This window comes from Mastigoproctus giganteus, chromosome 2 (assembly GCF_048544385.1).
Source record: "Mastigoproctus giganteus isolate SK-2022 chromosome 2, ASM4854438v1, whole genome shotgun sequence".
NCBI classification, from domain to species: Eukaryota; Metazoa; Arthropoda; class Arachnida; order Uropygi; family Thelyphonidae; genus Mastigoproctus; species Mastigoproctus giganteus.
This window is the reverse complement of record NC_143576.1, coordinates 232,621,096-232,646,973: the sequence shown is the minus strand read 5'-3', so window position 1 is coordinate 232,646,973 and position 25,878 is coordinate 232,621,096. Positions and strand designations below refer to the sequence as shown.

Sequence of the window (25,878 nt, the reverse complement as noted above, 5' to 3'; positions counted from 1 at the left end):
TAAACATTAGGAAAATGTCAGGTATTGGTATACTACAAGCAGAATTTTAAAAAACCAAAAATGTTTTTCGCCAAAAAAAAAAAAAAAAAAAAAGTAGGTGGTCTTGTCAGGCCCTGTGCTATAGTGTTTTTTACCACAGGGATGCCACCCTGCTGATTTACCAGCACTATATCATCCAGTTATGAGCCAATAAAAATCAGAGTGGTTTAAGTCAAATTACTCTTTCAAAGTATTTTGATTTTAGTGCTTTGTCACAGAAAAGAAGATATGAAGTTTTCTGAGCAGTACAGATGGTCTGCAAGAGTAGCTCAAGGTGTCTTGTCAATATACAGGAATTTTTCTAGCAGGAGGTGATTATCCCCTTGTGTAAGGCAATGGTCAGGCCACACTTTGAGTACTGTATACAGGTCTGGAGGCCTCATTTTAAGAAAGATGTAGAGCTGTTGGAATGAGTACAGAGAAGGGCAACAAGATTAGTGAATGGAACAAAGGGTTGCTCTTACGAAGAAAGGCTTAAGTTTTGCAAATTACAGTGTCTGGAGACTAGGCACCTGTGAGGTGATTTGGTTGAGGTGTATAAAGCCTTGAATGGTTTGAGCATGCTCAATGCTGATGGGATTTTTCCTCTTGCTCAGAATAATTGCCTGAGAGGGCATAAATTCAAATTGAGGAAAGACAGATGTAGGATAGAAGCGCGGAAGTTCACCTTTAGCTAGTGGATGGTTGATTGTTGGAACAAACTTCTGTCTCCAAATAGGCCTCTGGGGTTGGGTATATTCATAATATAATTTTAAGTATTTTTCACCAACCATATGTTGAAATGACGAAATAAAACGAAAGCCAAAATTTTGATAACTTTATAATTAAGCTTACGATAAATTACTATTTACAGTGAATATAAAACAAACAATTAAATTATCATAAAATACACTAAAATATACCAGGTATTGATTTACTTAATGTATACTCCCTACCCCCAATGTAGTTATTAATACAGGTTAAAAGCAATAAAATATCTGTAAAACAAATTAAAATACAGTAAAATATACCAGGTTAAAAGCGATAAAATATCTGAAGCTTTCAAAGGCTCAGCCTTCTTTCTCAACAGTACTGTTGAGAAAGAAGGTCAGCATGAAGAGGGAAAAACCCTCCATCACATGAGTAAGACAAAACAAATGGCCTTCAGTCCCCAGCGGCTTTCACTCCCCCTGTTACGGCAGCGAGAGGATCAGAGTGGAAGCACAGGGTGCTAAGAATCTCTCGGTATGACCAAGCTGCCATGCATGGAAACTGAACTTGGCCTGTTACCACGTAAGATCGCTCAACAGTGAAGACAGGATATTAGAGCTGGAAAAGGAATTATAAAATGTGAATTTGAATATCATCAGTTTGGATGACAAGAAGAAGAAATGAATCACTTGAGTTTATCAAGTGGAAATCTGCTGTACACCAATGGAAACAGTGAAAGGAGTGAAGGTGGAGTTGGCTTTCTGGTCCATAAAGATATAAAAAACAACATTTTGGAATTCAAAAGTACATCACCAAGGGTGTCAAGACTACTACTCAGGATTTCTAAGAGGTATAAGTTAAAGGTTATAATGATTTATGTGCCAACATCGAACCATGATGATGAAGAGGTTGAGGAAATGTACACCGAAATTGAGTCTTCTAGATGAACAGAAAACTCACTACACTATCATTATGGGGGACTTCAATGCTAAGGTTGGAAAGAGACAAAAAAAAAAATGCAGAAAGGGGGAACTATAGGAAATTTTGGAATTGGTGAAAGACTCGTGGAATTTGCAGAATCTTGAGGAATGTCTTATTATTATTATTAGCCATATGGTGCAAGGAAGCCTGAGGCTTATGCTGCACCAGCCGAAAAAAAAAAAAAAAAAATCCTGAATTACCCTACCCAGAGAGAGAGAGAGAGAGAGAGAGAGAGAGAGAAAACACGAGTCAGAAATAGAAGGGAATCACCAAGAAAGAGAAGAATGATGATATCCAGCTCAGGACCCTGGGTGTACCGAGCCCATACTCACCAGATATGAGCCCCATGGGGTACTTTTTAAGTGTCCCAATTAATCCGATCCTGGTGTAAATGAATGGTTTAGATTGGTTTTGTTTTTTCTCCCATCACCAGAAACAAGTTTTAGCACCACATTGTATGTAGGGAGGCTTTCACCTCTGAAATTTGTTATGCTATCAACAGATAACTATAATGGCATGGTCATCTCAATATAAATCTATATAACATAAATACGAATTTAAAATAAGGGGGGTTTGGACTAACTTGGGCCACATGCTGGAGATATATGCAGGACAAAAATTGTATGACATTTTCCTATAGCTCACATCAAAAGTGAAATAAATACATAAGTTTCAGGTGAAGTTAAGAGTACATTGGGAAAAAAATTGATTCCGTACGAAACAATGAATGTAAAATACTTTTGATGTCCGTTTTGGGTTAAAAATAAGAAAATTTTTTTCCAAAATAAATAACTCCTTTATTAGATTCAAAATTAATGTAAGTTAACTGCACGCTTACTGCTTGTACAATGGAGATGAAATTTAGTGGTACAAAGAACAAAAAACAGTAGTCATAGCTCCTGAGTGCACACAAAAAAAAACCAGCAGGTAGGCAACTTGCTATAACATACAATTAATAAATTAACTAGAAGGCACTATAAAACTGTTATATCCATGGAAGCAACACTGAGATTGCCTGGAGAATATCAATGTGCATGGTGAGGGGAAATTTGTCATCATTCAATTCCCCTTCCCCCACAATGCGGTTGTGGGGGGATAATGCAGTTGTACTGGGGGTGGGGGGGTGATATCTAAAATGTAACTTCTTTTATTAATTTTTAACCATTCCACACAGGCTTCCTCCTCCATTTACATTGTCCCAATTTCAATCTTATATGTACATAATGAGTTATAACTAAACCCTCACTCATATGGTCCTTCTCTTATACATAAAACAAAACATCCTACCAAGTTACTATAATAATTAATGATAAACACCAGCCAAGAAATTAAACTGAAAATTTACTATAAAATAAAATAAAATAATATACAGTGAAATGTGATGAAAATAAAATAAAATACAACGATTAAATTATAGTTGCAATATAGTTAAAATATAGTTAAAAGCAGTAAAATTATCTAAAATAAACTGGGTTAAAAGCGATAAAACAATAAACCTGGCGCTTTTGGAGACTGCCGTCTCCTTCTTCAACAGCATACTACTAGTGCTAAGACACATCCTTAAGTAGCAGGTCCATGGCAGTAATGAACCCTTTTTTTCAAGAAAAGGGTGAAGAGAAAGCGGACATGGAAGAGCCCAAATGGATTAACAACTAATGAAATCGACTTCATCTCACTAACAGAAGATATATCATGAATGATGTTACTGTCCTGAACAAGGTAAACGTTGGAAGTGATCAAAGAGTGGTAAGATGCACACTTGATATAGATGTAAAAAAAGAAAGGAAAAAACTGACTTGAGTAAATAATATAAAGGTCTATGAGATAACAGAAGAGGAGAAACAGCAGTGTGTACAGGAACTTAAGAACAAGTTTGAGCTTTTGCAGACTGTTCAAGACCAAGATATCGACGAGGAATATTACAACTTTCTGAAAGTGATAAAGCCCAAGAAACCTATAGGTAAAAAGAAATCCAAAGAAGAAAAAATCAGTCAAGACACACTTGTCGTGATGAACTGAAGACGACAGATGAAGAGCAAGAAAAACACTGACGGGGATAAAATTGAGTATACTGAGTTATGCAAAGCAATTAGAAAGAGACTCAGAGAACACATAAGAAAATTTAACACAAGAAAAGTAGAACAAGCATTAAGGGAAAACAAAGGATTTAAATCAGCAGCCATGAGCAGTAATACAGAAAGACAAATGATACTGAAACTGAAGAATAGCGATGGTGTACTTATGAATAGCAGAGAATGCATAATTCAAATAGCAGAAGACTACTATAAAGAGTTATACAAGGAGCGAGGGAATGATGCCAGCAGTGGGGAAGATGGATCGCAAATTAGCAACACAACATACCTGATATCCTTTCTGATGAGGTAGAACATGCATTGAAGAAAATGAAGAATCAGAAAACCCCGGGGGAAGATTGAAGTTACTGTAGAGTTGGTAAAATTGGGAGGAAGAGACATGACACAAAAACTGGCAAGACTCTTCACAAAATACATTAGAAAAGGCGTGGCACCTAAGGAGTGGAATAATGCAATCATAGTTTTGTTACATAAGAAAGGAGATAAATCAGAAATTGGAAATTATAGACCAATTAGCTTGTTATCCCACACCTACAAGTTGTTACAAGGGTCATTACTAACAGATTAGAAAGAATACTTGATGAGAATCAACCGAAAGAACAAGCTGGCTTTTAGGACAGGATTCTCAACTGTGGATCACCTTCACATAATATCACAGCTAATGGAGAAAGCAAATGAATATAAAACACCATTATGCCTGGAATTTATGGATTATGAAAAGGCATTTGACTCTATACAACACAAGGCAATGTTTTAGGCACTGGAAAGACAAGGCACGATACCCCATATATTATGATTTTGAAGAAAATATATGAGTGCTACCTCCTTTGTTAGACTAGACAAAGACAGTAGTAAATTTAAAATTGAGAAAGGAGTTCGACAAGGAGACAATATCTCCTAAGTTGTTTACTGCTGCCCTTGAAGAAGCTTTCAGAAGATTAGACTGGTCGCAGAAAGGAGTCAATGTGAATGGAGAGTACCTAAACCATTTACGATTTGCAGATGACATTGTGGTCATAAGCCATGATCCCAAAGAATTACAGGAAAATCTTAATCAGTTATGCACAGTTAGTAAGGATTTTGGACTAAAGATGAATATGGCTAAAACAAAAGTAATGATGAACAAGTATGCCATGGAAAGGGAAATAATGATTGAAGGAACAGTAATTGAAAAGGTGGAGTCATATACTTATCTGGGACAAGTCATTGGCTGTAATAATGATAAATGGCTGGAAGTCAAGAGAAGAATAAATTTTGGATGGATAGCATTCAGGAAATATAGTCACATACTGAGGAGCACTATCCCAATTTGTCTGAAACGTAAAATAATGAACCAATATATAGTCCCCACCATGACTTATGGAAGTGAAACTTGAGCACTCACCAAAAGAATGGAAGAGAAGCTGAGAACTACACAGCGAAGAATGGAACGAATTATATTGGGAATCAGACTGTTAGATAAGAAGAGAAACACATGGATTAGGCAGCAAACTCAAGTAAAGGACATTCTTATCAAAACTAAAGAACTAAAATGGCCTTGGGCAGGACACATAGCTCGAAGACATGATGACAGATGGATTAAGAAAAATAACAGAATGGTACCCAAGAGAAGCTAAGAGAAAACCTGGAAGACAACAACAGAGATGGACAGATGAAATTCATGAGTTTGTGGGTAGTAAATGGATGGCCATTGCACAAAACAGAAGGAACTGGAAAGTTGCTGGAGAGGCCTTCATCCTGCAGTGGATTGAAAATGGCTGATGATGATGATGATATATATGATAAACAATGATAAACTAATAAATAATCCAAACTATATTATATGCTGACAATCAAGTTATAATTGCAAAATTGGAAGATGAACTACAGATAGCATTTAATCAACTGAATAAAATAGGCAAAAAGTATGAGTTGATCTCCACGTCAAAAACAAAATCAATGCGATTATGTGAAAAAAAACAGAGTCAAAATTGTTACTGATGAGAAAATAATAGGACAAATATCTGATTTCAACTATTTGGGAAATTTAATATCAAACGAAGGGAAAGATATCTACACTAAACTACAAAAATATACTAAAAATTTACAGAACGATTAAGTGCCAATTTGGAAAACAAATTACAACTGAAACAAAATTACGATTGCACAACATCACTTCAAAATCAGCCTTCTTCTACAGTTGTGAGACTTGGATAATAAATAAGAAAGATGCACAAAAACTTGAAGTAACACAAATGAGATTTTTAAGACCACTATTAAGTTTTACAAGGCTAGATCACCAGAGAACAGATATTTGTGAGAAATTAAAAGTAGATAATATAGTAATTGACATAAAACAGTATCAGAAAAAATGAATCAGTCACATAGAAAGAATGAACCCATAATGAATTTGCCTCTGCCAAGGCATATTCAACAGAACTGTACCATAGTTATCTTTGGGTTGCTTTTGCAGAGTTCCACAACTTTATATATCAATGTTTACTTTGTATGTCATCATGTTTACTTTTCTCTGATAAATTAACAAAAATGTCACTAGACCTTTTCTTTTGCATTTCTCAAGGAGTAAATACATTCTGTACTTAATGGATGACTTTTAAAATTCACCCTGTTTAGTGTGTGGCATTTAGTATTAGTATTTGTCATTAGTAGTGGAGCCATTGATAATTTATACAGTATCAGCCATTGATAAAGCCATTGATAATTTATACAGTATCAACAAACAAACAAAAAAAATCTTCCCATGTCACCTGTCCATTCCCTATAATAGTTTATCTAGTTCTTCCTTGAATTCATTTAGATTACCCACTTCCAAAACACCAGATGGAAGCCTATTCCAACAATCAACTACCTGCTGGCTGAAGACAAACTTCCACATATCTATCCTGCAACCATCCTTCCTCAATTTGAACTTATGCCCCTTCATGTGTATATATTAATTTAAAAAAAATAAAAAGACAATAAAAATTATAAAAATTTTCTAATTAAAGAACTTAGAAAATGTTTCCATTTATTTATAAATTTAAATGTTTTTTAGAATTCAAAACCAAAGTATATTGATAAAACCTTTTGATCTTTGCTTATATTAATTTACAAGGGTTTTTTTTTTTTTTTTTTTTTTGCTTTTAAATGCTATCTAGGATTAGAACAGAAATTAAACACCCCAGGAAAATCTGACAAAGGAAGTAGAAAAGATAAAGGCAATCTTAGTGATGATGAACCTCTTTATGATACTGTAGCATCAGATGAAGAATGTAGTACTGGAGAGCATGTTGTTTCTTGTCAAGAACAAAACTTGGGTACCACAGAGGTATTATTGGTGTCTGATTTTCATTGTACATTTTATATTTTTAGTGATTTTATTTTATGCAATTGGGAGAAATGAAAAAAAAAAAAAAAACATAATGGTGATCAAATGCTATGTGATTTGCATAATCAGTGGGACTGATTATCTAAAATGTTTATTATCTGAATAAGTCAAGTAATTGACACATGGCTTCAGTTGCCACTTCTCAGCCCAGCTGAGAAGTGGCAACTGAAGTTTAACATTGACAAATGCAAAGTACTCCATATGGGTAGCAGTAACCCAAGAAAAACATACCAACTGTGTGGTACTACACTCAGGGTAGTGGAGAATGAAAAGGATCTGGGGCTAATTGTGCAGTCAGCTATGTAGTTTTCTGAGCAATGCAGACAGGGTGCAAGAGTAGCTCATGGTGTCTTGTCAATGATATACAGGAATTTTTCTAGCAGGGATGTGAAGATGATTGTCCCCTTGTATAAGGCAATGGCCAGGCCACACCTTGAGTACTGCATATAGTTCTAGAGGCCTCATTTTAGGAAGGATGTAGAGCTGCTGTAACAAGTACAGAGAAGGACAACGAGTTTGGTGAGTGGAACAAAGGGTTGCTGTTACCAAGAAAGGCTTAAGTTTTGCAAATTGCAGCATTTGGAGACTAGGCACCTGCGAGGTGATCTAATTGAGGTGTATAAGTTCTTGGGGTTGAGCAAGCTCAATGCTAATGGGATTATTGCTCTTGCTCAGATTACTCACCTGAGGAGACAAATTCAGATTGGGGAAAGACAGTTGTAGAATAGATGTGCATAGTTGTAGAATAGATGTGCAGAAATTTGCCTTTAGCCAGCGGGTGGTTGATAGTTGGAACAAACTTCCATCTGTTGTAGTGAAAGTCAACAACTTAAATAAGTTCAAGACAGAATTAGACAAACATTTGGAGTGAATGGATGGGTGAAACGGGAAGGGGTTTTTTTTTTTTTTTTTGGCTGATGCTATATAATCTTGGCTTTCTTGCATCATATGCCTCTGCTAATGCTAATTGGTGTTGATGGACTTGGAGTTAAATAACATGTAATTGTTATGTATCTCGTCTTGTTTTCTTTTCTTTTTTATCTATATTTATTGATTTTGAAAGCCTTGAAGCTTTCTTTTAATTGGTACAATTGAAATCTATTAAGGAATCTCTTATTAATAAAGTTATCTAATAGGCAATGATTATATTATTTATATGATTAATAAAACACTCATACTCTAAAAATTAGGGAATTATCAGTTGTAATAAAGTTCGATGGACCTCAAAGAAGAAACAACAGGAACAATCTAATTTCAATACATAAATTAAAAATAAACACATACTCTGTTATTATTAAATTTAATTAATTTTTAAATTTACAAAAAAATAATAAAGCTATAATAAATCTATGACAGCCAACGCAAAGAACAAACAGTGTGAACAATCTAATTTCCATATGTATTGAAATGGAAATAATACAACTACTCTGTTAATATTTATATTTTTGTCTCTGTTTACTCATATCTAAAACTAATATCATTTATTTTTAAACAAGAGCTTGAGGAAGAATTTGGAGAATTAACAAAAAAGTACACTTCCATCCCTTCTGTCCTTAACTATACAGTCAAATTCATCCTGGAATTCATTTATTCTAGCCAAATATTCTCATATTCAACCTTTCTGTAGCTTCTAGAAAACTTGCCAATGTGCCAATAACAATTGTTGATATTGCACAAATAAATCAGCCCTTATAAATTCAGGTGCTACTTAACATAAGTATATTGAAACAAAACAAATTGCCATTATTCATACCATGATGGTGCATTACCCCTGAGAATCTAGCACCCGTGTGCCATGCACACATTGTACCTTCTTTGATGTGGCCCTGTCATTTCACTTTTGGAAGCTATTTCATACCACATGCATTCTGTGCTGACGTGCTTAAGTTCTGAATGTGAGAAAGAATCTGTGAACTCATGGCTCATACCAGAAATATATATTGGCATTTCCCGTGTTTCATGAGTTTGTCACTCATATAGCTTGTGGCATGTATTCAAAGTCAGTCTAGTAAAAAAATAAAGCTTAACTGACGATTATTTTCTTTGCACCCAATGTAAGAAGTATACCAATGTCAAATTAAAACTTAGTACATTACTAGTAGAATTTGAGTCACTGAAGGAATGGTTAATTGCCCTAGAAACAAATGTAACTGTGAGCTCATCATGGGGCCGATCAAAATGGGACCCATCTACCTCTCAGTAGCCCAACAACACCAGAGTTCACACTTGTGCATCAGGCAACATAGCAGCAACCCCCACAGCAGAATGCACAGGTCCCACTAGAGATAGCTATTGTTGGCGAATCTATTATCAAGGAAACGGGAAATATATTGTGCAAAAAAGGATAGCTGGAATAGAAACGTTAGCATTAGTTGAGGCATATGATGCATGAAAGCAAGCTTTATAGAGCATTAGCCAAAAGAAAAAAAAAAAAAAAACTTTCCCCTTTCACCCATCCAGTCACTCCAAATGTTAGTCTAGTTTATCCTTGAATTTATTCACACTATCAACTTCCACAACAACAGATGGAAGTCTGTTCCCAGCAATCAACTACCTGCTGACTAAAGGCAAACTTCTGCACATCTGTTCTATAACTGTCTTACCTCAATTTGAATCATGCCCCCTCAGGTTCTTAATCTGAGCAAGCAGAAGTATCCCATCAGCCTGCTCAAACTATTCAAGGCCTTATATACTTCAATCAGATCAGCTCGCAGGTGCCTAGTCTCCAGATGCTGTAAGAGAACCACTTTGCTTCTCTCACCAATCTTGTTGCCCTTCTCTGTACTCTTACTAGCAACTCTACATCCTTCCTAAAATGAGGCCTCCAGACCTGTACACAATACTCAAATTGTGGCCTGACCATTGCCTTATACAAACGTATAATCACATCCTTGTCTCTGCTAGCAAAATTCCTATATATCATTGACAAAACTCCTGCCCTGAGCGTATTACCACTCCACCTCCCTGATGTATTACCACATAGTTGGTACGTTTCTCTTGGTTAATGCAACCTGTATGCATTACTTTGCATTTGTCAACATTAAACTTCAGTTGCCACTTCTCAGCCCATCTGCCTAACTTTTCTAGATCCTGTTGCAGTAGCATACCGTCTTTACTATTATTAACAACCCTGCCAACCTTTGTATCATCTGCATACTTGGATATTAAGCCTGATATACCTTCATCAATATCATTAATAAATACACAAAACAGTAATTAGTCCATATAGAGCAGTGTCCATTTATTACCACTTCTTGTCTGCAGAAACAGGTATGTCTGCCATGTAAAAAGTTGAAGATGTAGAGCAGATATCCTTTAAGTGCTCAAAAGGCGAGTGATATTGTGGAACAATATAACCTTTTGTGCACTTTGGCACTAATGACATTAAGAGTCGGAAAACTGCTGACTTACTTAACAAGTACAGTGTTAAGGAAAAGTCACGAGTTACGGTTAAATTTGAAAGTTTCTGCAATTCTGCCCAAGTATAATTGGAGGGAGTGTATGATGAGAGCCTTCAGTCCAACCCTGGAGATATTGTGAAAGGCTCGTGGAATGAATAGAATTTTTCTCAGCATAGTCTGTGCTAGTTCACAAGAGAGACTGCTTCTACAGGGGTGGGATACAATTAAATAGAAAGGGTACAATAACTTCCTAACTGTATTGATAGCTAAAGCTATCAATGAAGTGTTAAGTGGATCGGAAAACTGCTAGTTTTGGGTTGATAGATGGATTAACTTATGTAAACTATAGAAGGAAATGAATCAGATTGGACCACTTAACATTGATGAATTGACTATTCATGATCAAGCTCAGGTAGCTGATAAACTGAATAAGTATTTTGCATCTACATTCACACATGAGTTATTCAATGAGGGGAGTGTCAGAAGATTATCAAACGCTAACTAAGATAGATAAGTGATTTTGTAATAATTGAGAGCAAAGTGGAGGAGAAATCGTTGAAGTTAAACATAAGGAAGGCACCTGGGGTGGACGGGATCTATCCAGTTATATTAAAGGAGGCAGCAAAGGAAGTAAGCAAACCTTAGCCATAATTATGAGAGCTTTCTTGGGCTCAGGAGAGGTCCTCATCGACTGAAGGCGTGCAAATGTATCACCAATTCACAAAGGGGTTCAGAAGGTGACACAAGTAACTATAGACCTGTTAGTTTAACTTGTGTTCCGGGGAAAATAATGGAATCACTGGTGAAAGAAGCATTGCAGGATCATCTAGACAAGACTGCAGTAATAGTTAAGACAGAGCATGGGTTTGTCAAAGGGAGGTCTTGTCGGACCAATTTGATTGGTTACTATGATGTGGTCACAAAGGAACTGAATGCCAAAAATAATTTTGATATCATATACTTGGATTTCAGGACTGCTTTTGACACTGTTGCACACGGAAGACTGCTGTACAAATTGGAGCAGTACGGCATTGGAGGCAAATTACTGCTATGGATAAAGGGATGGTTGAGTGGGAGAAGAAAACAGAGTGGTAATCAATGGACAATGCTTTTTGAGAACAAATGTTATTAGTGGAGTTTCTCAGGGTTTGGTGTTGGGCCCATTGTTGTTTTGTATATTTTTCAATGATATTGATGAAGGTATATTACGTTTAATGTCCAAGTTTGCAGATGATACAAAGGTTGGCAGGGTTGTTAAGGACAGTAAAGACAGTATGCTACTCCAACTGGATCTAGATAAGTTGGGAAAATGGGCTAAGAAGTGGCTACAGAAGTTTAACATTGACAAATGCAAAGTACTGCATATGGGTAGCATTAACTGAAGAGAAACATACCAACTGGGGGTAATTGTGCAGTCAGATATGATGCTTGCTGCAGTGCAGACAGGCTGCCATAGCAGATCATGGAGTCTTGTCAGTGATATATAGGAATTTTGCTAGCAGGGACAGGGAGATGATTATCACATTACACAAGGCAATGGTCAGGCCACACCTAGAGTACTGTGTACAGGTCCGAAGGTCTCATTTTAGGAAGGATGTAGAGTTGCTAGAACGAGTACAAAGAAGGGCAACAAGATTGGTGAGGGGAACAGAGAGGTGCTCTTACCAAGAAAGGCTTAAATTCTGCAAATTGCTGCACCTGGAGAGTAGGCACCTGCAAGATGATCTGATTGAAGTATATAAGGCCTTGAATGGGTTGAGTAAGCTGAATGCTGATGGGATTCTTCCTCTTGCTCAGACTAAGAAACTGATGGGGCACAGTTTCAAATTGAGGAAAGATAGTTGTAGAATAGATGTGTGGAAATTTGTCTTTAGCCAGCGAGTAGTTGATTGGTGGAACAGGCTTCCATCTTTTGTTGTGGAAACTAATAGCCTAAATAAATTTAAAGCTGAGCTGGACAGGCATTTGGAACAAATGGAGGGGTGAAATGGGAGCGTTTTTTTTGTTTTGTTTTTTTTTTTGGCTGATGCTGCATAAGCTTGCTTTCTTGCATCATATGCCTCTACTAATGCTAATTCTGATGAGATTCTTCTGCTTGCTTAGATTACGAACCTGAGGGGGCATAAATTCAAATTGAGGAAAGACAGTTGTAAAAATTTGCCTTTGGACAGCAGGTGGTTAATTGCTGAAACAAACTTCAATCTGTCGTTGAGGAAGTTGATAGCTTAAATAAATTCAAGGAGAAACTGGACAAACATTTAGAGGGAATGGATGTATGAAAATTGTGTTTTTTTTTTTTTGGTTAAAGTTACATAAGCTTGTATGCTTGCTTTCTTGCATCACATGCCTCCATTACTACCACTACCACTACTACTACATGATTGGCAAACACATGACATCTGTTAGATTAAAGGGAGTTTCAATGAGTTTAATCTTTTGGCCAGGAGAAATTGTTCTCATAATAGTTTCAATTTCTGTCCTGATGTCCAAATAATGTGGACAGTCATACAAAACATGGCTCCAGCTCCTGGCCTCTCCACAAAAACAGAGGTGTATTGCTCAGGCTGAACTTATAGTTTTAAACATTTAACAAACCAAGTCCTGTAAGAATATAAGAACTGAACATGCTCGTAGAGCTTATTTGTTCTTATGTCCACTAAATAAGAAATCCGAGTAATAAATTTCTTAATCACTAATCCAGCTTCGGTGTATCCCATCTGTCATGCCATTTGTTCACCAACTTTGTTTCTCTCTCTTAGTATCTTGTTGTGTGTCAATCTCAATAAATGCAGTTGGGATCTGTTTACAGATATCTGTCGTGCCATTTGTTCACCAACTTTGTTTCTCTCTCTCTTAGCATCTTGTTGTGTGTCAATCTCAATAAATGCAGTTGGGATCTGTTTACAGATATGAAAATACTAAAATGATACCCTTGAAATACTAAGAAACAGTCCAATGGTAACACTCTAGCTAATACCTGCAAAGCAGCCATCGTAAAATAGCCAACACCATTGTCCTTTGCAATGACATGAATTTTAATCTAATATTTATTGCCCTGTGGTATCATGCTCCAGCAGCAGAGGTACCAAAAGGAGGAAGACTGCAGAGTAGTATAGCTTCTAAGTTTTTCTTGACAATCCTTACTCTGCTCTTGATATCCTAAAAATAGCTGCAGTGAACTTAACTTTACTGAATAAATAAGAAAGATGTATCTAGCTTGTAATCAGTTGTCACACCTAAATATTTCACTTCAGTTACAAGAGGAAGTTGAGTCCCATTAATTTTAATTTGAGACGGTCTCTGTAGATTTAATTTAGTCTTAAAAATAATCATCTTAGTTTTAAAAGAACTAAGGGTAAGCTTGTTCTTAAGAGTCAACTTATATAGATCCTTTAATACATGGTTGACAGAAGACTCTAATGCTCTTCGGGAATTATCTTCAATTAAAATAGTTAAATCATCAGCATATGCAATAAGTCAAGTCCTGTCAAAAGTCGTGCTAACCATTCCTGTAATACATAATCCACATTAACAGTCCCAAAATCGAGCGTTGAGAACACCCTCGACTAAACTTCCACTCTGCACATAGAAATTTTGATTTCACCAGTATTTTCCTTTGTGATAAATAACTTCGTACTAAGTTATTAGCATTAGTAGAGGCATACGATGCAAAAAAGCAAACTTCTGCAGCATCAGCCAAAAAAAAAACAAAAAAACCCTCCCATTTCATCCCTCCATTTGTTCCAAATGCCTGTCCAGCTCAGCCTTAAATTTATTTAGGCTATTAGCTTCCACAACAAAAGATGGAAGCCTGTTCCGCCAATCAACTACCCGCTGGCTAAAGGCAAATTTCCGCACATCTATTCTACAACTATCTTTCCTCAATTTGAAACTTTGCCCCCTCAGGTTCTTAGTCTGAGGAAGAATCCCATCAGCATCAGCTTGCTAAACCCATTCAAGGCCTTATACACATCAATCAAATCACCTCGCAGGTGCCTCCTCTCCAGATGCTGCAATTTGCAGAACTTAAGCCTTTCTTAAGAGCACCCCTTTGTTCCCATCACCAATCTTGTTGCCCTTCTTTGTACTCATTCTAGCAACTCTATATCCTTCCTAAAATGAGGCCTCCAGACCTGTACACAGTACTCTAGGTATGGCTTGACCATTGCCTTGTATAACGGGATTATCACCTCCCTGTCCCTGCTAGTAAAATTCCTATATATCATTGACAAGACTCCATGACCTGCCCTGGCAGCCCATCTGCACTGCTCAGCGAACTTCATATTTGGCTGCACAATTACCCAAAAGGTCTTTTTCACTTTCCACTTCCCTGAGTGTAGTACCACCCAGTTGGTACGTTTCTCTTCGGTTATTGCTACCTATATGCAGTACTTTGCATTTGTCAATGTTAAACTCCAGTTGCCACTTCTCAGCCCATTTTCCCAACTTATCTAGATCCAGTTGGAGTAGCATACTGTCATTATTGTCGTTAGCCACCCTGCCAACCTTTGTATCATCTGCAAACTTAGACATTAAACTTGATATACCTTCATCAATATCATCGATAAATATGCAAAACAACAATGGGCCCAACACCGAACCCCAGGGAACTCCACTAATAACATTTGTACACGAAGAGCAGTGCCCATTGATTACCACTATGTTGTCTCCCATTCAACCATCCTTTTATTCATTGTAGCAGCTTACCCTTGATGCCATACCTCTTCAATTTGTACAGCAGTCTTCCATGTGCAACAGTATCAAAAGCTTTCCTGAAATCCAAGTATATGATATCAAAATTATTTTTGGCATTCAGTTCCTTTGTGTCCGCATCATAGTAACCAATCAAATTGGTCAGACAAGACCTCCCTTTGACAAACCCATGCTGTGCCTTAACTATTACTGCAGTCTTGTCCAAATGATCCTGCAATGCATCTTTAACCAGTGACTCCATTATTTTTCCCGGAACACAAGTTAAACTTAACAGGTCTCAGTTACATGTGTCACCTTTTGAACCTCCTTTTTGAATTGGTGATGTATTTGCACACCTCCAGTCCAAGGGGACTTCCCCTTAGTCCAAGGAAGCTCTCATAATTATGGCTAAGGTTTTCTTACTTCCTTTGCTGCCTCCTTTAATATAACTGGATAGATCCCGTCCACCCCAGGTGCCTTCCTTATGTTTAACATTTCACAATTTCTCCTCCACTTCGCTCTCAGTTATTACAAAATCACTTAGCTCCCTGTTAGCATTTGATGAACTTCTGGCACTACCCTCATTGATTAACTCCTCATGTGTGAATGTAGATGCAAAATACTCATTCAGTTTATCAGCTACCTGAGCACAATCATCAATAGTCAACCCATCTATGTTAAGTGGTCCAATCTGATTCATCCCTTTCCTTCTAGAGTTTACATAAGTAAAGAACTCTTTGCTGTTTTTCTTTGCATCGTTCGCCAAAGATTTCTCATAATCTGCCTTAGCCTGCCTAGCCTCCTTTGTGACTTGATTACAAACTAGTTTATACCTGCCATTGGCTTCTGTGTTGCCTGATACTTTATATGCATCCCATACATTCTACTTCTCTGCCACTAGCCTCATTAATTCATCTGACATCCATTTCGGCCTAAACCTTGAACAGTATTTCTTAGTTGGAATGAAAAGCCTAGTAGCCTCAAAAAAAAAAAAAAAGTCCCTGAAGGCTTCACAATTTAGAATTCACTGTTGGTAACATCATCAGTTGATCCCATTGTACAGAATTTACATACTGTCTGAGACATCTGTAGTCACCTTTATGAAAGCAAAGCTCTTCCCTTTAGCCTTAATGGTAATTACATCTTTAAACGTCAATGCATTGTGATCACTGTCGCCCGGTGGTTACTTTATCTGCATATTCTTAATGCATGAAGAATCACTACTGATAATCAGATCAAGAGTATTACTCTCTCTGGTTGCATCTCGAACATGTTGCTGTAGGAAACAGTCATCCAATAAATCCAAAAAAGTCTTGCTAATGTGTGAATGACCAACTCACAAGTTCCAATCAATATCTGGAAAGTTAAAATCTCCCATTATAAGACATTCTGATTTACTGGCCCACTCTATTATTCTACACAATTGCTCATTATACTCATCAGATTCATTAGGCCTATAACACACACCTATTCTCATTTTTCCTTTCCCACTGCTTATTTCACACCAAACAGACTCAACACTGCATTGTCCACCAGCATCAATTGGATGCACTTCCTTAGATTTTGTGTTTCTTAACTAACAGCATAACCCCTCCTCCCTTCCTATCCTGTCTATCCTTCCTATACACATTGTACTCCCCAAATTCCTACTCTGCACTGCCTATATCTGTGTGACAGCACGTCTTTGATATCCCAACAATATCTCATCAAATTTATTAACTATATTCCTAACATTGGTGTACATGCAAGTTTACATGCACTTAGTCTTACATTTAGTTACCCTAAGTCATCCCATGTATTTACTTGTTTCACAATGATTCAGGCCTTGAAATCCCCCAAGATCTTGCAGTGCAAGAATTACTTTTGCTTCTTCTTGTGGCTATGGTTAATCTCTGTATGCCCCCAAGCTAGCAGCTTTCTCACCTACCTAATACTGCCTTTATAACATCAGCAAATATTCTTGTACCCTTTCTATTTAAGTGTATTCCATTCCTGTAGAAGCAGTCTCTCCTGTTAACAAGCACAGACCAAGCCGAGAAAATCCTCCGTGAGCCTTGCATATTCTGAATTGATTGAAAAGGCTCTCAACATGTATTTCTCCTATTGTGTCTGAGTAGTATTGCAACCACTATCAAATTTAATCCTAACTCATAACTTATCCTAACATTGCCCTGTTCTTGTTAAGTAAGTTCTCTGATCACTTACTCTTAATATCATTAGTGCACACGTCTATGACAATATTATTGTTGTCTCTTAAAAGACTGTATCCGTTGGCACTGGAATTGATTTGTGCAGCCAAGAGCTTGATCGGCTCTCCATTTTAATTCCTTCAAGGGCATCCACCCTGTTCTTCAAGCTCTATAAATGCCCGTTAGAATGCTGAGTTTGTGCCGCATACTTTTTATGTTGAACTCGCACAAAGGCATGGCATCCCCCTTTGATCCATCATGAATGAAAGATAGTAGTAGGTGTAGTGGGGTCATGCTTCTTATAAAAAATAGTCTGAGCTTGAAAACAGCATTTGATGAGTGAAAAGTTACTTCTGCCAGCATGGATCTGTGTTATGAGTTAGTTGGAAGCAAAGATATAATGATAGTGGGAGTAATTTAGAGACTATGAAATTGTGAAGAGTATGACGAGAGTCTCTACATGCAGATGGAATGGGCAAGCAGTGTGAATATCTCTCTATTATGGGTGGCTTCAATCTGTGCCTAATTGATTGGAATAAGTGGGAAGGAAACTCAACATGCAGAACAAAATTTTTAAATTAACTCATCATCATTATCAGCCATTTTTAATCCACTGCAGGATGAAAGTGGAAAGTTGCCTCTCCAGCAACTTTCCAATTCCTTCTGTTTTGTGCAATGGCCATCCATTTACTACCCATGAACTCTTGAATTTTATCTGTCCATCTCCATTGTTGTCTACCAGGTTTTCTTTTAGCTCCTCTTGGGTACCATTCTGTTATTTTCTTAGTCCATCTGTCATCATGTATTTGAGCTATGTGTCCTGCCCAAGACCATTTCAGTTCTTTAGTTTTGATAAGAATGTCCTTTATTTGTGTTTGCTGCCTAATCATTGTGTTTCTCTTCTTACTTAACAGTCTGATTCCTAATATAATTCATCCCATTCTTCACTGTATAGTTTTCAGCTTCTCTTCCATTCTTTTGCCGAGTGCCCAAGTTTCATTTCCATGAGTAATGGTGGGGAGTATACATTAATTCTTTATTTTACGTTTCAGACAAATTGGGATATTGTTCCTCAGTATGTGACTATATTTCCTGAATGCTATCCATCTGAAATTTATTCGTCTCTTGACTTCCAGCCATTTATCATTGTTACAGCTAATGACTTGTTCCAGATAAGTATATAAATCCACCTTTTCAATTACTGCTCCTTCAATGATTATAATCCTTTCTGTGGCATACTTGTTTGATATGGCTAAAACTTTTGTTTTAGTCTTATATTTAGTCTGAAATCCTTACTAACTTCATAACTGAACAGTTATTAAGGATTTTCCTCTAATTCTTTGGGATCGTGGCTTATGAATACATTGTCATCTGTAAATGGTTTAGGTATTAAACAACTTCAGCAGTAAACAACTTCAGAGATATTGTCTCCTTGTCAAACTCCTTTCTCAATTTTAAATTTGCTACTGTCTTTGTCTAGTCTAATAAAGGAGGTAGCGTTCTCATATATTTTCTTCAAAATCATAACATATGGTCCAACATTTACCTTGTTCAGGTTAGTAACATTGTTCGCAGTATATCTTCTGTTAGTGAGGATGAAATCAATTTTGTTAGTTGTTAATCCATTTGGGCTCTTCCATGTCCACTTTCTGTTCACCTTTTTCTTTAAAAAGTGTTCATTACTGACATTCCTTGAGATTCTGCAAGTCTTTCACCTCTTTCATCAATTCCAAAATTATCTATAGTTCCCCTTTCTGCACTGTTTTGTCTCTTTCCAACCTTAGCATTGAAGACCCCCCCTTCCTAATAATGGTGTAGTGAGTTTTCTGTTCATCTAGAAATCTCTCAATTTCAGTGTACATTTCTTCCACCTCTTCATCATCATGGCTCAATGTTGGTACATATATCATTATAACCTTTAGTTTGTACCTCTTAGAAATCCTGAGTAGTAGTCTTGAAACCCTTGGTGATGTATGTTTGATTTCCAGAATGTTGTTTTTATATCTTTATGGACCAGAAAGCCAACTCCATCTTTGCTCTTTTTGCTGTTTCCATTGGTGTACAGCAGATTTCCATTTGATAAACTTATAAGTGATTCATTTCTTCTTCTTGTTTCAGCCAAGCCGATGATATTCCCATTCTAATTTTCCCATTCCTTTTCCAGTTCTAATATCCCGTCTTCACCAATGAGCGGTCTTACATTGTAGCGGGCCAAGTTCAGTTTCCGTGCATGGCAGCCTGGTCATACCCAGAGATTCTTAGCAGCCTCTGCTTTAAATGAACTAGATGATTATTATTTGTACCAGCATATTAGAGAAAGTACTAGAGAAAAGACTACTATTGACATCATCGTTAATCACAAATAAGATGACTGCACAGGACTTTAATTAGAGGAACCACTGGCAGGTAGTAATCATGCAGTCGTTAGTTGGAAGATCAAGAATGATGTTGCAGTAAAAGGTAAAGTGCAGCCATTATCAACCCACTGCAGGATGGAAGCCTCCTCAACAATTCATGCTGAGGGACAGGCACAGGTTTTAATATCAGGCAAGGGACTATGACAGTTTAAGACTCTACATGGCATCTATTAATTGGATGCGTACATTAGAATTATGGAATACCTTTAAAGCAATAATCATTGAAGCCATGAATGCATATATTCCATTAAGAAAATAAAGCACAAATAGGATGTTGGGATGGATGAAAACATAGCTGGCCAGTCTAAGAGAACAGCAAGAGATAGCATAGGAAAGTTACAGTGTGAGGAAAAGTACAGAAGCCTACAGCAGCTACAAGTTGACCTGTAATAGTACCACATATAAGGTTAGGGAGGCCAAGGCTAAGTATGAGAAAGTACTGGCTAAAAGAGCAAATAATGAGGAAAAAGAATTCTTCATGTATGTGAATACAAAGAAGAAGAAGAAAACAAATCAGAACGGACCGTTGTGTACTGGCCATTGGAAAGTCTTGGACTTTCAGCTGATGTTGCTGATGAATTGAGTAGGTACCTCACATCAGTCTTACTGACAAAAGACCCTTTACGCTGAGGAGAGGCAGTGTGAGCAAAGCTGAGCCATACGAAATTAGTTATTTTTAAATTACAGGTGACTGTTTTTTAGAAAAACTTTCGAGCCTAAAGGAAAGTAAGGCTCCTGGAGTTGACGACATATACCTGGTAATCTTGAAGGATGCTGCCAGAGAGTGTACTGAACTATTGAGGTTAATTATGAGGGCATAATTTGATTTGGGAAAGATTCCTTGTATTGGAGATGTGCTGACTTATCACCAGTATGCAAAGGTAACTGCCTTTGCATATTGGTGCTAAGAGTGAAGAACTACATACTGGTTAGTCTGACTTCAGTGGTAGAGAAAATCTTAGAGACAGTGATTAAGAGTGCAATCCAGGGACATTTAAATAGAAATGGTATTCTGAAAAACACACAACATGGCTTTGTTAAGGGAAAATAACTGGGACCTTTGCTCTTGGAGAGCCCTTCAGCTTCCCTCAGAGCTATCCCAACTTTGTCTTCATCTCAGCTGTCTTCACTGGTCTCACGTACCCAGTCATTGGATGCTAACCTTAATAAGTTTGCTTGTGACAGGGAGTACAGATGACGCATCCTTCCTTGAGTTGTCCCTTCTTGAACCTCATCTTAATGCCATTTAAAACCATAAAGGAGGCATACTAATGTGTTCATTACGATGCTGAATAATGACAAACTTTGTATTTCTGCTAATGTTTTTATGTGGTGTGACTCACTATCTCTAAGACAGAAATGATTTTGAGCTTTTGTGTCATTATATCTTTTGCATTGCAAGGTAAAACTATTTTTATTCACTTATATTGTGTTGTGTGTAATTGTAGTTTACTTTGAACTGTAGTTCATTTTATGCTTCTGTATATGTATTTCCTTATGTTTGATTTATTGAATATTCTCTGTTATCATTATTATTTATTCATTTTAACTTTTCTCACACATGCTGTTAACCCCTGATTCGGTTGCTGTGAAGAGCAATATTGCAATGCCTTGTATCTATTAGTATTATTATTACAATAAAGATTTCTACAAAATCATGTTTAACTAACCCAATAAGCTATTTTAGCAACCCATTTCATTCAATCCGAAATGAGAGGTTACTATATAAGCTGGAACATGTTGGGATTGCATGGTGGCTTCAGGGCAGAAGGCAGGAGGTAGTGATTAATGGATATGTTTCAGGTTGGTATAAGAAGTGGGGTTACCCAAGAATTGGCTCTTGGACCACTGTTGTTTCTGATTTTCATAAACAACATCGACAAAGGTATAAAGGGTGTGATGTAAAAATTTGCAGATGGTATAAAGATTTGAGAGAGTTGTTAATCATCTATGCCAAGCAGTGCCCCTTCAGGATGACTTGAAAAGGCTTAAAAAATGGTCAGAAAAGTGACAACTATGTTTTAATGCTGCAAAATTCAAGGTCTTACACTTGGGGAATAGCATCCCCAAAATAACTTATACCCTTGGAGAATTGAATTAAAAACAGTAGACGAAGAAAAGGATCTGGGAATTATGATATGGGTGGATATAGAGTTTTCTGAGCAGTTTAAGCAGGCAGCCAGGAATGCCCATGGTGTCCTGATATATGATTTATCAAATAGTACCCTGTAGAGATGGGGGGGGATATTAGTGAAAAAAGGTATGAGACAAATGTAAGACTGTATTTGGAATACTGTGTCCAAATATGAAGATCTCATCTGAAAAAAAGGTATTGAGCTTCTTGAAAAGGTCCTGTTGTCTTTTTACTACTAAGATATGAACCTCTATTTTTCAAAGCCAATGATCAGTTAGTAAGCACATGAAAAATGTGTTGAACATCGAAATGCCCTGTCCTACATTAGATGTGTGCACGCCCACCTTGACCAAGAATTTTTATGATTTTCACCAGATTGATGCAAATCATAAAAACCCTTTTTTATTACCGTTTTATGCAATTACTTATATATTCGTGTATGTTTCAACATGTTTACATTTTAGATTATTTTTCTCTTCCTGTTTTTCTTTCTTTTTTTCAATCTTTCATTCAGTTCCTTCTTCCTTTCCTTCCTAGAACACTTGGTAACTAGTACATTCTACATCACAGTCCAAATTATTTCCAGTTTTTACCTGTTCTTATTTATGATACTACACTCTGTAAATGTAGCCAGGTACATACAGATGTAGATAATGCATTTTCATCCTCTTTACTTCATCTCATATTAGTCTCACCTTGCATTCCTGTTGTTTTTCTGTATATCTTATTATCAAATGAAGTTATGCGACTATGTTAACAGAATTATATAAAATGCATGCTAACAAATTAAAATGTGAAATATTTATATATATAAGCACATTGTTGGATAATCAACCATCAAGATTGAAAGGAAAGGCAACCTCTGGGATTCACATCTGGTCAGTATGGGCTTGGCACACCCAGGGTCCTGAGATGAATATCATCATTCTTCTCTTTCTTATCTTGGTGATTCCTTTCTACTTCTCTCTCTCTCTCTCTCTCTCTCTCGCTCACACACACACACACACACACACACACAGGGTAACTCAGATTTTTTTTTTATCTGGTGCAGCAAAGGCCTCATGCTTCCTTGCACCATATGGCTAAATATAATAATAATAATATGTAAATTTTGTTTTTTCTTGAATCTTGCAGAGGGGTGAAGGATTTGTAGTTTCATGTACAGTATGTACCTGATACACACTAAATGATTTTATATGCCATAAAAATAATGTATTTTAATTTAAAATACTGATTACTTATGACATATTAATATGAAGACATATATCTGTGAAAAGAAAGTCTCGTAATCTGATCAAGAACATAACCTAGCTTTATTACACTATTTCTAGTGGGAAAATTAAATATGAGATGTGTGTGGTCAGATTTCTCTGAACACATTAACATGACTCAAGGAATGGATATCTGTTTGCCTTAACCTAGAACAAGATAAAATCATTGTTACACCAAAATTGCTGTCCAGTTCCTGCTGATACTAACTTATGGTCTACCCTGTATATTGTTATAAACACTTCATAGCTCTAAACATAATCATTCAGCATAAGTACATGCCTACATCCATGTAAGTTTGTGCATTATATTTGTTTGTGATCTAGGAGAGCAAAATTTTGGCATCAAACAGCACTTCTACACGTTCGACACTTTCTGCACAGAGTACTATGCATGTAGTGAATGAAGAAGGTTATTTATTTGAGGATGAAGACAAAAAGTATTCTGGAAACAAAAGTGATAGGCCTGAAGTAAGTTTTTTACTGAAAGGTTCTCTTTTTTTGTTTCTGTTTATTTATGGGTGTAACATGGATTCTCTTGTATGTCATTGATCTAATTTGATAAGATCTTATTGTATTGATATGAACTGATAATATTAAAGTATAATAGTGCAAAATTATTTTAACATTTTTTTTTTTTTAATTAAATGAAATTGAGTTAGGTTTTTTTTTTTTTTTTGTTATGGTTTTTATTTTGTATTGAAAACATTTTAGAAATCCAAAGCCTGATATTGTGCAGAATGAAAAAAAATTATCATGACAATGTCAGTACTGAATTTGGAAAAAAAAAAAAAAAAAAAATGTAATTGATATAATTCAGAACAGTTTGTCCTGTTGTTTACAGAAAACTAAAGGTTTTATTGACACGTTAAAAACATTCTGTATGCTTAACCTGAGTTGTATATGGCTTGTAGCATTGACAGTTTCATGTTTTGTGAAATTTATACAGTGTATAAGATTCCAGTTTTCTACTTGAGTTTTGTAAACTGGGTCCTCGATGGTCTAATGAAAACAAATTTAATAGTGTACTGCCTGGCAAATATGGTGGTCACTGAAGCAACAAACATCTTCAAACATTAGGTGTGATGTTAGCATTGGTAGGGGGCATATATATATAAGCTTGCACAAGCTTATACAGAATCAACCAAAAAAAAAAAAAACTTCTGCAATGAGTCTCATTAGTTCATCTGACATCCATTTTAGGCCTAAACCTTGAACAGTATTTCTTAGTTGTATGAAAAGCCTAGTAGCTTCCAAGATTAATTCCTTGAATGCTTCCCATTTAGAATTTGTGTTGGTAACACCATCAGTTGATCCTACTATATAGAATTTATAAATATGGGAGTCAACAAAACGTCGACTCCCATTTGTTGAAAAATGGTACTGAATTATAGTTTAACTTAGCATTGGCATTAGTGGCAAAAGATGCAAGAAAACAAGCTTATACAGCATCAACCAAATAAAATAAATAAAAAAAACAATTCCCATTTCATCTGTCCATTCCCTCCAATAGTTTGCTAGTTCTTCATTGAATTTATTTAAGCTCTCAACTTCTACAACAGTTGGAAGTTTGTTCCAGTAATCAACCACCTGCTGGCTAAAGGCAAACTTCCGTACATCTGTTCTGCAACCATCCTTAAATTCAATTTGAATTGGTGCCATCTTATGTTCTTATTTGAGCAAGAGGAAGAATCCCATCAGCATTAAGCTTGCCAAATCCATTTCAAAGCCTTAAATACCTCAGTCAGATCACCTTGCAGGTGCCTTGACCCCAGATGCTGCTATTTGCAGAACTGAAGCTTTTCTTGGTAAGAGCACCCCTTTATTCCACTCACCAATCTCATTGCCCTTCTTTGTACTCACTCCAGCAGCTCTACATCCTTCCTAAAATGAGGCCTCCAGACCTGTATGCAATACTCAACATGTGGCCTGACTATTGGCTTATACAATGCGATAATCATCTCCTTATCCTCTCGTAATCTGCCTAACATTCCAGTAGAATCAATGCAAGACTTACTTTCACCACTGCCTGTGGCTATTGTTAATCCATTAGTTTGTGTAACCCCCCATTCTAGCACTTTTCCAACCCACCTAACACTGCCTCAGTAGCATAACAAAATATTCTTCCACACTTTCTATTTAAATGTATCCCATCCCTGCGGAAGCAGTCTCCCCTGTTAACAAGCACAGACCATACTGAGGAAACTTCTATCCCATGAGCCTTGCACAATCTCCCTAGGGCCAAATTGATTGACATGGCTCTCATTATATACTCCATCCTATTGTGTCTGTTCAGAACCGCAGATACTCACATTTAACCCTAACTTGCAAATTTTTTTTCAACATTGCCCTGTACAACATTGCCGTCAGCAAATCTCCTACTCTTAATGTCATTAGTTTCAATGTGTACTACAATTTCACCCTTTATCCCCTTAAAAGATAACTTGCTTGACAATGTCATCAACTTTTTTTTTTTGTACCTAGCAGGCATACTGATCCTGATCAGGTAGCTAACAAACTAAATGAATATTTTGCATCAACATTCACACATGAGGAGTTACTCAGCAGGGGGAATTTCAGAGGTGCATTCAACTCTGGCAGTAAGCT

The 25,878-nt window shown here is 36.6% G+C and overlaps 1 protein-coding gene across 2 annotated transcripts in view; it reads left to right on the top strand.

Moving 5' to 3' along the window:
- Positions 1-25,878, top strand: part of Git (ARF GTPase-activating protein GIT1) — a 421,403-nt gene that overhangs the window by 244,299 nt on the left and 151,226 nt on the right. The window contains exons 13-14 of one of the 2 annotated variants that reach the window (XM_090369030.1): positions 6,941-7,110; positions 23,599-23,742. In XM_090369030.1, the coding sequence (XP_090225156.1) occupies positions 6,941-7,110; positions 23,599-23,742 (314 nt within the window). The remainder of the gene's footprint in view (positions 1-6,940; positions 7,111-23,598; positions 23,743-25,878) is intronic. The other variant, XM_090369031.1, reaches the window with a different exon arrangement.